Raw genomic sequence first — 12,664 nt, 5'->3', positions numbered from 1 at the left:
CATTGACCGCCGGGTGGAGATCGGGGCAGGGATTCAGCCTTATCCTGGGATGCTGAAGCTGTAACCCAGCTAGTCTCCAACCTGAGAACTTTCTGGTGTGTGTGGGTCATTTACGTGATGGATTTCCAAGCTGAGTCATGGGGAAGCTGTCAACCATCATTACAATGACACATAAGGGTTTGGGGTTTGTTCAGAAGTATTGAGAAAACCCCTGACCTAAATATCAAGTGGATTTCATAATGAGCACTGAAGTCTACAAGATGTTGCAAGTTCCTGTAAATTTACCAACAAATTCAGCCAGTGACAAAGTTGTGTCAGGTGTCCAGAAGACTCCCAGTTTGCACCAGATGCCGAAGTCACAGGGCTTAGTTATTGTGCTTCCAACAGCACAGAATGTCTTTGGTTGTTACTGGTTTCATTTCCAAATGGCTAATGTGTCCTTTCAATGCATAAAGAAGCCCAGAAAAGCATTGGATCCCAGTGAGTAACTTGGATGTAGGTTTTAATGATTTGCATTTATCATAGTTGTGTTAGTGTAGAAAAACATCCAAAGGTGCTTTACAGGAGTGTAACCTGACAAAGGTAGACACCAAGACAAAGACAGCAGGTAACTAAAACAGACACGCCAGCTTTTTCAGTCCTATTTTAGGAGGAGAGAGAGGTAGAGCAGAGGAAATAGAAGCAGGAGTAGGCCTGCTCTGCCATTCAACCAGATCATGTAATGTGGTGTACATCCACACCAATTTCCTGCATTATTCCGATGTCCCTTGATGTCTTTAATACCTAGAAAGTAAAGAGTAGAGGGACGGGGAGATTTAGGAAGGGACTGTCCTTTAGGTAAGGAAATCTGCCATTCTTACCTGGGTCTGGCCTACTTGTGATTCCAGACCCACAACTGTGGTTTTACTCTTAACTGCCCTCTGAAATGGCCCAGCAAGCCACTCCCGTCAAGGGCAATTCGGGATGGACAACAAATGTGGGCCTTGCCATTGGTGCCCACAGCCCAGGAAAGAATAAAAGAAAAGCAAAATCCAGAAGTTGAGGCCTACGGCTGCCAATGAAGACACTGGGGAATGTCCCTGCTTTGTCATTTTACCTCGGGGTTAGAGGCAATTAATATAGTTGCTCCCAACATTCCCGTACTGGAGAGATGGAGACAAGTCGGCTTTCTGTTCTTGGTCGTTCTACAGGAACTCTTACCAGAACATACTGCCTGTGTGAACGCCTGGTGAGATTGGGATCAGGCTGGATTGTGATGCTCCTCTGAGGATATCATCAACTAAAACCTGTGCAAACGCTAACGACTGCTATGTATAATTATACAAATCACAAAAGCCACTGTACCATAGCTGACTCTGGCTGTATTCCTGGAGATTTCAGCACATAATCATCCTGCCCAGTTAAACAGTCTCCCCCAACCTATTGCCAATATTTTTACAATTAATAAACAAACGTGTTCCAGGAAAATGACTTCCACCTGTTTTTTTTTTTCCTTGGCTTTGTTGGCAGCAGTGCCCAAGAGGTTCACTGTGAAATCCTTGGAGACTCCAGGCCTATCCTAGAGGATTGGTAATCCGCGGTGTAATGTGCGGGATCTGTTTCTGCGGTCTATCTTCCTTGTAAGGTGGCCCATTCATTGCAGACAAATGCGTGAATCACCTGATTGCACAGCTGCACGTACATTCAAGTTTTGCTCACTGATTGATAGAAATTGGCTTTCTAGTTAGCTATAGATGATTATAGGGAAAAGGTTTAATTGAGAACTCATTAAGAATAATTAACTAAATCATATTAACCATGAGAGCGAGGAAATCCAAATAGCTGGGAACATTTTGCAAATTGCTTGAGACTTGCTAGAGACTGAAGGAACAGTGACGCCAGCTGGCTGAAAGGCCCCATTGTGTGAAAGAACGAACTGTACCATTTCTATGGAAACAGCCAGTCTAGACAGATACTTTCTTAGCTAAACTGTGTTTCTCCAATAATGTGTAGATGCATTTGTGGAAAATTGGCAAGCGATGGTATGGGAAAATTTGTACCAATATATTTAAATACATATCTCTCTTAAATTGATAGACAGACCGTTCGGCCGAATTGAGTGAATTATAAATTAGTTAAAGCCAATCACAGCTGTTAAGAAGGCGAGACTTTAAGATAATAATCTCTTTAAGCATCACTTGTTGGGATGGAAAAATCCATTCCGGAATCAATCTATCTCTTTCTGAAACCTATTTTCTTTGCTTGCTTTTGCTAAATCGGCATCTTTCTTTTGTTTCAATCACTGTCAGTTTACACTGTTTATTATGATTTGAAGAATTACCACGATTTGTAATGGAATGAAAACTCAACCACTGTATTCGCTAAAGACAATCAATCTGACCTAATTTTGTATTAATAAATAAAGTTTACCAGTGGTACAAACTGACAAATAAAGTTCAACTGAACTTTGCCAAAAAGCACAGACTTGACCTCTGTTATTCGGGAACTAAGAAGGGATAACATATATCCTGGGTTCTGAACAGACACAGAGATCCATCACTCAGGTGCAACGCATTCTGGTTGATCACTTTGTAAAACTGTGTAGGACAGTCAAATCTAACAGGACCTTTATTCAGGGAGCATTGACACAACGGCCCTGGTCCATTGAGCACTGGTTTGGATATCTGGTATCATGTCGTGAGGTGGAAAACAAACTTATCAATTGTTTATTTATTTGAAAATAAATTTAGAATATCCACTTATTTTTTTCCTCGTCGCCGTGAGGCAGCAGTGCTAACCACTGTGCCACAGTCACGCCCTGAGCAGGAAGGTGGTTAAGGCCGAGGAATGCTGAGGTGAGGAAAATTAATACCTTGGACGCAATTTGACAGAAAAGTTTCGAAGTGTCATTTGTGGTGCGTTTTGCTGGATGTTTCCTGTCGGCTCTGCCGGCGAGTTCCCCACTGCTATCTAACGACGCGGAGTCACTTTTTTTGGGCCCTGGGGAGTTTCTCACCGGTTTAGCCCACACCTCTTTTTCATCACTGTGGAGCTGAAAGATTAGGCCGCCACTTTGAAAGGGCGCTCCAAACTCTAAGTGAGTTTTTGGGCCCCCACCCATGGACAGTGTCACCCCCCGCCCCCCCCCCCCCCCAAACACACATGGGCATTAGCCCCCCCCCCCCCAAAGTGGGAACACCCCGCTATGGGGTCCCTACGGGCCACCCATTTCAGTTTCCCCTGCATCCTCTTAAAGACCCCCCATCCAAACCTCCCAGAGGCCCCTTCATACCTGCCTTGCACTCCCCCACCTTTCATGCCTACCTGCCATCCTCCTTTCATGTGCATGGCTCCCATCGGGCCCTGACCCTTGGCAGTGCACCCAGGCACCCTTGTACTGGCACCCTGGCAGTGCTCCTGCTGGCTTAGGCGGTAAATCCTGGGTGGCCAGTAGGTACCGGATAAGTAGGCCTTGAGTAGGTTTAAAGCCTATGTACATGAGTGTGACTTGTGGCCGGGTTCCCGAATCTGACACCTCACGAGACTTGGGTAGATCCCGCGAGACATCGTGGCTATCTGAAAGACCATGGAGGCTTCACCTGGAATCTACTGGCCATGTCGCATTCCCATTGGGGCGCGATGTGGCCGGTAGATTGTACCCATCGTGTGGGATAGGATGTCAAGGACACCGAGTAGAGATCTGGATAATGTCTTGTTATGCTCTTGGCGTAGCATAAGCGTCTTCCTTGATGTGCACGCTGACGAAGGTTCAGACGTGGAGATAACTTCAACACGTTTATTAAACTATTTAGAATTCTCTTACTCTGGTTCGCCACTACTGTTAATCCTTCTATAGCTACTCAGACTGACAAGCCACTCTGCTACAATCCATGTGGTGGGTGTGATCAACCCTGTGTCTGTACTCCCTCAGTGTCTCCACTGGAAAGAGGAAGATCATGTGTGCTGTGGCCTTATATATGGGTTGGTGTCATGCCCCCTGTGGTAGTGTCACCTCTGTATGTATCGTGAATGCCCATTGGTCGTGTCCTATCTTACTGTTCTATTGGTTGAGTGTCTGTGTGTCATGTCTCTGGTGCTCCCTCTAGTGTCTAGCTAGTTTACGGGTATTTACATTAACCCCTTGTGTATCTACAGTGATGCATATCACCACAGATAACATTGGAGTTTTTGTAAGAGGGTGTTTTGCTCAAGTCCAACATAACAATCTAAAGATGTGGGGAAGCGTGGAACGTCATTGTTTTTGTACTGATTGAATTAAATAAATTTGTTCATAAAATGTCTGTTTATGAAATGACGAAGTTTCGACATTTATATCTCACCGTACGTTGCCGAATGTTTGCTCAGTTCACCTTTGCGGAGTTTGGAAAAGCATGTGTGAGGACATGAACGAAATGAAAAGCACAATATCTGGGTAGTATGTCATCCCCTGGCTTGGCACTATTATATGAATGAATATTGGGAAGTGTGAAACAACTCTGAAAGGTAAGGGATATGGGATCGACTTGTAGGAACAATCCATGCTGCTGAGCTTGAGAAGATAGTCAATGGTGTATTCTAAACTTTAAAGGTTTTTTTTTGCAAAGATGTACTTTATTCGTAAAATATCGGAAAGAACATTAGAAACATTTCAAAATGGCAATCAAACACTGCAATAATACTCAGGTTCTCTACATACATCATGTCACACTCTTCAGGTGCTTCAATACAGTCAAAGAAACATTACAGAGGTTACAAAATGGTCATTACAAATGTTACAATGGTATTTAAGTTGTGTACATAGATCAAGTTGCACCGTGAGGTGCTTCAGTACATATGTGATAAATGTAATATTCACCGTATATATTCAATGTGAGTGACACAGCCCAAGGGGATTCTGTACAATTCCCCTCCCCTCAGTTCACTATGACCGAAAGGTCTTCGACACTGACCTCTCCCCATTGCTTTTCTGCCATTCCCGGCCCCAACTGAAGTTTTAAACCCACAGCCTTTTGATGGGAATAAGCTGATACTGTACAAGGAACAATCCATCTTACCACCTTTGTTTGGGTTGTGTGAAAAAGTACTGGAGTGAGGACATTAGCAAATTTGTATAAACTTCCTGATACTATCTATCGGTCCACTGATATTCCTGCTGCTGAGAAAAAGGTTGGATCTCTATACCAGGAGGCATATTTCAGTTGGCATTGATTGCCCTATGGTACCTTGCCTAACTGTCACTATTCTTCATGTTGGAAGGCGAACAGTGAGCATCAGCTGACTCACTGTGGGTGATAGCACATTAAATCTGATCCCAATCTAATCTGCACCTTTAGCCACTGCCCAGCACTTAGATCAGGCATCAAAGGACAGCAGGTATAGCAACTCTGCCACGCTTTCACCTTCCTAACCCCCATTTTACAATGTAATCGCAGAGTTTCAGCAAATTGCTTTACTGCTATTTCACATCATAACAGTTTAAGATGATTTTTTTTGTCGGCTCATTGATGTGCTCGATGAGGTTCTCCGAGTCGGTGGCTGTGCATTGCTGCGGGCCAGAGAAGATTTCCAACTTTGAAGCTGGGTTAATTTCCCCCTTACCGGCAGTGTTCATTCCCAGGCTCTGGAAACATCTCCAGTGCTGGTGGGAAATTAGAAGTGAACCATTTTGTTCTCTCAGCATGAAAACTCGGTCATCTTAGTCAGAGTTGGTCTTTACATTCCCTGCCTCTGCAAAATATTTGCAAAATCTCCCCCTCTCACTTTGAGAACTGTGTTTTATTTTGAATCGAGAATGCCCACGTGCCAGCCATGAGTTTCTTTGATATGTTGTAGGGTAAATTTGGTCCATTATTGTGAACTTTGGCCAGGTTGAACAATGAGCCTGACGCACACGAGGACTATAGTTTGTGCTTCTAACTTGCTGCAGCTATGGGCCTGTGTGCTCCACACATTGGGGTTGCTCCTGGAGTGCAGGACGTGGAAGTTTTAGCCACAAGCAAAAGTTTGGGTGAGTCGGCCTTTGAGCAATTGGACATCAGTTTGCCAAAATTCACAAATGTCTGGTGAGTTGCACATGACGCTGTATCCTAAGGTTTTGCTGTACAATGTGCTGGCACTTTGATACACATAAAAAGCATGAGTTAGAGTGGCAGCCAATGCAAGGAGTCTTAATCTCAATACAGGACACACACACAAAAGGATGTAAGATGTGTGTGGGTATTAAGAGACGATGTATGGTGAGAGGAGTGATTTATTTAGTAATCATAAACCAGAGAGGAAACAGAGATGAGCAAGCATGTGCAAACCCAACTAAAGATGCAGAAAATCTTCCCTGAGCTATCAGAGGATTTAAACTGAACCCAGTACCTGCTTTGCCATAAAAGGATTTACTACACAGAAGAAAGCCTTTTGATCTTGTCTGTTAAATCATTCTGAAAAATTCCATATTGTGTTGAGGTAACACTCGGAGCGAGCACATACCAACTGCTACTTCTCAATCCCTAGTGTCCCTGTTCTTTTTCCTTTTCAGATACTGTACGATAGTCCAAAGGCACGTCGTGAAATGGACATGCACTGGAGGGCCTCCAGCACACTCCATATTGTCCGAATAACGAATGTCTATGAGAACATGCACCATGGAAAGCGGTGTCTCCTGATAGTGATGGAATGGTGAGTAAGAAGCCAAGTTCTGTGAGTACAGGAAAATAACAATGTTGAAAATAGCAGGAGAGAAAATATGATAAATAAAGAAATGATTACAGCTGAGAGGTTGGGGGGAAGGGGAAGCTGCCAGTACCTAGAGGCTGTTTCCCTGCCCATGTCCACAGGGTCACTTCAATTCTTGATCCCCACCTCTTCATTTATATCCTACCCCTTTGTGATACCTTCCAGGTGCACAAGATCATCTCCCGTGTACACTCATCCCTCTTCAGCCTCCGCAGGCAATTCCAAGTTGATGCAACGTTTCACCATTTTAATGTTGCAAAAGATTCAAGCAACATGGCTTCCGAAGATGAAAATCCTGCCTAATCTAGCAGCAAGGTTATGCTGGAGCTGTATAAAACTTTGGTTAGGCCATAGTTAGAGTATCGTGTGCAGTTCTGGAATCCACATTATAGACGGGATGTGATAGCACTGGAAAGGGTGCAGAGGAGATTTACCAGGATGTTGCCTGGGCTGGAGAGTGTTAGTTATGAAGAGAGATTAGATAGACTTTGATTGTTTTCCTTGGAGCAGAGGAGACTATGGGGCGGGAGACTTGATTGAGATGTATAAAATTGCAAGGGGCATGGATAGAGTGGACAGGAAAAAACTTTTCCCATTGGTGGAGGGGTCAATGTCCAGGGGCCTAGATTTAAGGTAAGGGGCAGGAGGTTTAGAGGGGATGTGAGGAAAAACGTTATTAGCCAGAGGGAGGTGGGAGTTTGGAATTCACTGCCTGAAGGGGTGGTGGAGGCAGTGCATTAATAATATTTAAACAGTACTCAAATGTGCGTTTACAATCCTACGGCGTACAAGGCTCTGGACCAAGTGCTGGAAAATGGGATTAGAATGGTTAGGTGGTTGCTTTTGACCGGTGCAGACACGATGTGCCAGAGGGCCTTTTCTGTGGTGTATAGGCGATTTAAGGGCTGCATTGCACTTGGGCGATAGCGCAACAAGGCCGTTTAATTGCACGAGAGGCCAAAAATGAGAACCGGGCCTGGCGCCAATCTGTGTGTTGTGTGCTATCTAACTGGCCTGCTTCCATTGGCGAAATCAGGATCCCGCCATAGTGTGGCAAGAAACCAATAATCACCACTTAAGCCCGATCTCCATACAACTAACAGGAGCAACCCCCTATCTCACGGCCTCCCGTGATCTTACGGCCTCCCTAGCAAGTGGTCACATGACGCCGATCAGTACACATTTTAAAAAACGTGAAGCTGGCAGGAGGGCTGCTGCGGGGACCCGAGGAAATGAGTAGCCATCATCGCTCACAGGCAAAGAGCCCGGAGGCACTATGGTTGCTGCCCTGGTACTCGTACAGAAGTTGGGGAATACCAGGGGGTTGGGCTCGATTAGGATGGGGCGCCATCGGGGGGGAGCTTTTGGGTGGGAGGGATGCATAGATGGGTGTCTCGGCGCCTGCGGGTCCACAATGCCAACTCCTGTACCATGTGGTCCCGTTCCTCGGGCCACTCCAGCCTCTGCCCATCTGCTCCATGGACCACCAATACCTCCCACTGACCACGGTGGCCTCCAGTTACGTGGCTGAAGGCTACGGTAGCACAGTGATTAGTCCTGTTGCTTCACAGCGCCAGGGACCCGGGTTCAATTCCTGGCTTGGGTCACTGTCTGTGCGGAGTCTGCATGTTCTCTCCGTGTATGCTTGGGGTTCCTCCGGATGCTCCGGTTTCCTCCCACAAGTCCTGAAAGACGGGCTTGTTAGGTAAATTGGACTTTCTGAATTCTCCCACTGTGTACTCGAACAGGAGCCAGAGTGTGGCGACTAGGGGATTTTCACAGTAACTTCATTGCAGTGCTAATGTAAGACTACTGGTGACACTAATAAAGATTATTATTATACCAATTGGGAATTGGCAATTGTAGTTTAGTGAATACTTCACACATCCCCAGTGTATTCCCGTAAGTTGGCGTGCCATGTAGCAAGTGGGAGCTACTGCCCAGCATCCCAATCAGATTGTGATGCCTGGACACTGTGCCTGACCACTGCGGGAGGCAAAACCTAGGACGCAGTGGCCAGTACCCGAACACCCACAGGCTGTGCCCCGGTGCGGAAAACTCTCCATGACCAGAGGGTGGATGTGTGCACCAGGGTGGGGACCAGCGCCCGGTCCAGGTATCATTACATGCGGGTGTCTGGGGTATAGGGTCTGGGGTCCTCGGACACCATTCGGCAGCCGGGGGTGCGTGGGCAGGATGTGTCGGGTGTGGGGGGGGGTTGTAGCAGTGATGGGCGATATGGAGGGTCGCCCCACTGGTTGTCATTCTCACACCTTCACCAATCCCTTAAGAGATATTGCATGGGAATGGATGATATCTTGGGTCCTACAGAACTTGCTGTAGTGGTGCTGCTGGCAGGCCAGACGCCAGAGAAGACAGCGGCAGCAGCATCGACAGAGGCTCGAGGGGGCGGCCCATGTGCAGGGCCACATCCCCCGACAAAGCCGCGCCTTGGACACCTCCACCCATGCTGCCGATATTGTGCACCAGGCTCTCTACTGTCGTCGCCACCCTAGCAGCGTTGGCCTCAGTGCCACGCAATACCGGCGCCATCTCCTGCATCCGGAGCCTCTGGGACTCATCCAATCGGTTATGGACCTGCTGAAGTGTCGCTGACATCCCCTCTGAATCTCACATCCGTACCCTATCGTCTGCTGGGTTCCAGCAGACGTCCGATTGAAGCTAATGAGCTACATTAATTAATTAATCAGTAGATCCTTCCAACCTGTTTCAGATTATTTACAATTTGGGGCCCATTTCTGGTAACTCTGTCCAACCAAAACAGACTCTATCCCGAATCAATATGAAGATTCTTAATTGTCTTTAACTTAAACCACTTTCCCACATTTTTCTCGCCATACGTATTGTTTAGTTAGTACTTTTAAATCATGTTTTGTATTGTTCAATGTGATTTGCATTTATTCTGAATTTCTATACATTCTGCCTTGTGTCTATTTGTCTTTGGCTGTGAGCTCGATGGACTGAATGGACTCCATTTTTGTAGCATTGACTCTAATTCTATTCTAATTCTTCCTAATGCTTTGTTCTTGAAGTGAATATTTGGTTTCTCTGAACTTTGCTATTCGTGAAAACTCTAGGGCAGTTTTGCGCTACATATTCACAATCTCCCAGTCCATAGCCTTTCTCTAATCAAATTGCCCCTTCTTTGCTTTTTATCAGCCACTCTCTATTCACTCGCTCACTCTTTTAACTAATAGGGCCCCCTTTTCTCTCTGTCTCTCTCTCTCACACACCGTGCTTTTCTATCTCTTCTGTTATATATTTTTTACCATTGTTAATTCTTCACTTTATTCCTGACACTGCCTTTCTCTATGCACTCTCTCACACTCTTAACTAATGGGGGCCCCTTTTTTCCTCTCTCTCTCTCATCGTGCTTTTCTATCTTTCTTCTGTTACATACTTTTTTCCATTGTTAATTCTTCACTTTGTTCCTGATACTGCCTTTCTCTTCTCTCCCACCTGTTTCCCTGGATGAACATGTCACTGTTCTTTCGATGTATTCAATTGGCCAGCTTTGTGTGAATCACTGTGTCGTTTAGTAGCTCTGAGCTCACCTCAACAACAATATGGGGCAGAGAAAGAAAGATTTCCATATATTATGGAGTTCCTGCCAATGGTCTATTTTTGAAGTGTATTTAGTGTTACAACGTCGGTGGGAAGGGGTATTGTGATATGACCGTACTGGTAAGGAATTCAAGTTACTTTTATCACTGCTTATGACCTTTATTCAGGTTTAAAATGCTAATCTTAGACTCTCACTTCTCCCTTTCAAACTGAACATGAAATTCTACCAAGCTATGGTGGCTCCTTTACTATGAGGTAATTGATTCATCCTGTCCCATTGCTCATTACCAGTTTCTAAACAGCCTGCTCCCTGGTTGGCACTAGAACATACTGTTCTAAGAAATTGATCGATTACACTTATGTTCCAGGCCACCTTTGCCAATCTGACTGGTCTAATCTATGTGTAAATCAAAGTCACCCATGATTGTTACAGTACCTTTGTTACACACCTGATTTATTTATTTCTACATGCCCTTTCCTACTGTGCATCTACTGCTAGGGGGCTTATAAACCACTCCCACAAGTGATCTTTCCTATCTCTACCCAAACTAATTCTGTGCCTTCACCTCTCGAGCCAAGGTCATCTCTCATTACTGTACTAATAATATCCTTGAGAAACAATTAGGTGCAGCAGTAGAACTCTTTTCGGATGGATGAAGATAGATAAGCCATAAAGTCCAATCTTATCTATAACTATCTTGAAATCTTGGTTGTCAGCAACAACTATGTTTCTCTAGCCTTGACTCCATCTACCTCCGGTTATATTCAGAGATGTGAACTCTCGTGTACTATTTTCCCCAGAGATGAATCGATAAATCCTCTACCTACCTACTCCCCCTCAATAACGGCTAGATCACACATCTATGCCTCTGTCAGCTTTCAGGCTATGTTTCTCTGAAACCTGTCTGCCCACCATCACTATTTCTTGTCCTTCATCCCCGGTCACACAGGGTCAACAATCCCATGAACACCAAATTCTTCAAACATCACTGGTTCTCCATTCTTCAGTATATAAACTTTTAAGCTCCTTATTATTCCTTTGCAAACCCTGGATGATGCTGGGGATTTGAAATAAAAAACAAACGTGCCAGAAAAGCTCGGCAGGTCTGACAGCATCTGTGGGGAGAGAAATAGAGGCCGAATTCTCAGGCCATTGGAATTCTCTTTTCCTGCTGCATGGCCCCTGACCTTGGGTTTCCTGGCAGTTTGGGGTGGCTTTAATTGACAGCGGCAGAAAGAGACAATCGTGAACGGCACACAGCTGGGGAACTGGAGAATCCCACCGAGGATTAATGTTTTGAGTCCAAAATGCATCTTCTTCAGAACTGAATTATCTTATCCAACCTTGACTGGCAACATCATCCAACTGACTTATCCAACATTGGGTTACTCCCCGTTCCCTGTGCTTTCTTCACTGCCACCAGTTGTCTGGCTGAAGCTCAGCAGTTCTCCACTTGCAACAGCACAAAATGAAAATAATGAATCAACTCCTGGGAGCTAAGAATCACTTTGGATTGATTCTGGAAAGTTGAATGTCAACATAAAGCACAGTGTAAAGTACACCTGAGAAGTGTGTTTTCCCAATTGTTCTCGGAGAACAAAGTATTTGGCACTGAGCCAAAACTCCATTCACTGCAGCGGGACCGAGAATCCTGCCGGCGTGAAGGGACGGAGAATTCCGGCCAGTATCTTAGTAGGCAACAATTGAGAAAGCATGAGTCACAGGTATACTTTGTGCTTTATGTCGACTTTCAACTTTTCCAGAATCAATCCAAAGTGATTCTTAGCTCCCAAGGGCTTATTCATTATCTTTTCTTTTCTCAGCCTGGAACTGTCTTTGACAGTGAGATTTTATTTTCCGGGAGATTCCCCCTCGATAGAGTGCCTAGGCTAACTACCTGAATAGTGGAATAACGAGATTCCCATATGAAGACTGGAAATTTCTACTTTAAAGTTTTTCCTCTATCTGGTAGTCTGTTGGAGGAGATCATAGATTTTTTTATGGGGTTGTTTAATAAGCTCCTTATTAATGTAATTAATGGATTTGTTTCTGGTTAACCTGGTTAATAAGATCATGGCTGAACTGTTAGTAACCTCAAATCTGCATCCTGCCTACCCCCGATAACCTATCACTCCCTCACCAAAAATCTATCCACCTCTGCCTTAAAAATATACAAAGACTCTGCTTCCACTGCCTTTTCAGGAAGAGAGTTCCAAAGACTCACGACACTCTGTGTGGAAAAAAATGTGGCCTCATCTCCGTCCTAAATGGGCAACACTCATTTTTAGACAGCGATTCCAAGTTCTAAATTCTCCCACAAGAGGAAACATTCTCTCCATATCCACCCTGTGGAGACCCCTCCGGATCATCTAT

At 45.0% G+C, this 12,664-nt stretch overlaps 1 protein-coding gene across 1 annotated transcript in view; it reads left to right on the top strand.

The window, feature by feature from the left end:
- The window catches only part of LOC119973171 (MAP kinase-activated protein kinase 2-like), a 142,554-nt gene that overhangs the window by 99,718 nt on the left and 30,172 nt on the right, over positions 1 to 12,664 (top strand). Inside the window, exon 2 of the mRNA XM_038810815.1 lies at positions 6,509 to 6,648. Within this exon, the coding sequence (XP_038666743.1) occupies positions 6,509 to 6,648 (140 nt within the window). The remainder of the gene's footprint in view (positions 1 to 6,508; positions 6,649 to 12,664) is intronic.

The sequence above is a fragment of the Scyliorhinus canicula genome, chromosome 11 (assembly GCF_902713615.1).
Source record: "Scyliorhinus canicula chromosome 11, sScyCan1.1, whole genome shotgun sequence".
Lineage (NCBI taxonomy): Eukaryota > Metazoa > Chordata > Chondrichthyes > Carcharhiniformes > Scyliorhinidae > Scyliorhinus > Scyliorhinus canicula.
This window is presented reverse-complemented; position numbering and strand designations above follow the sequence as displayed.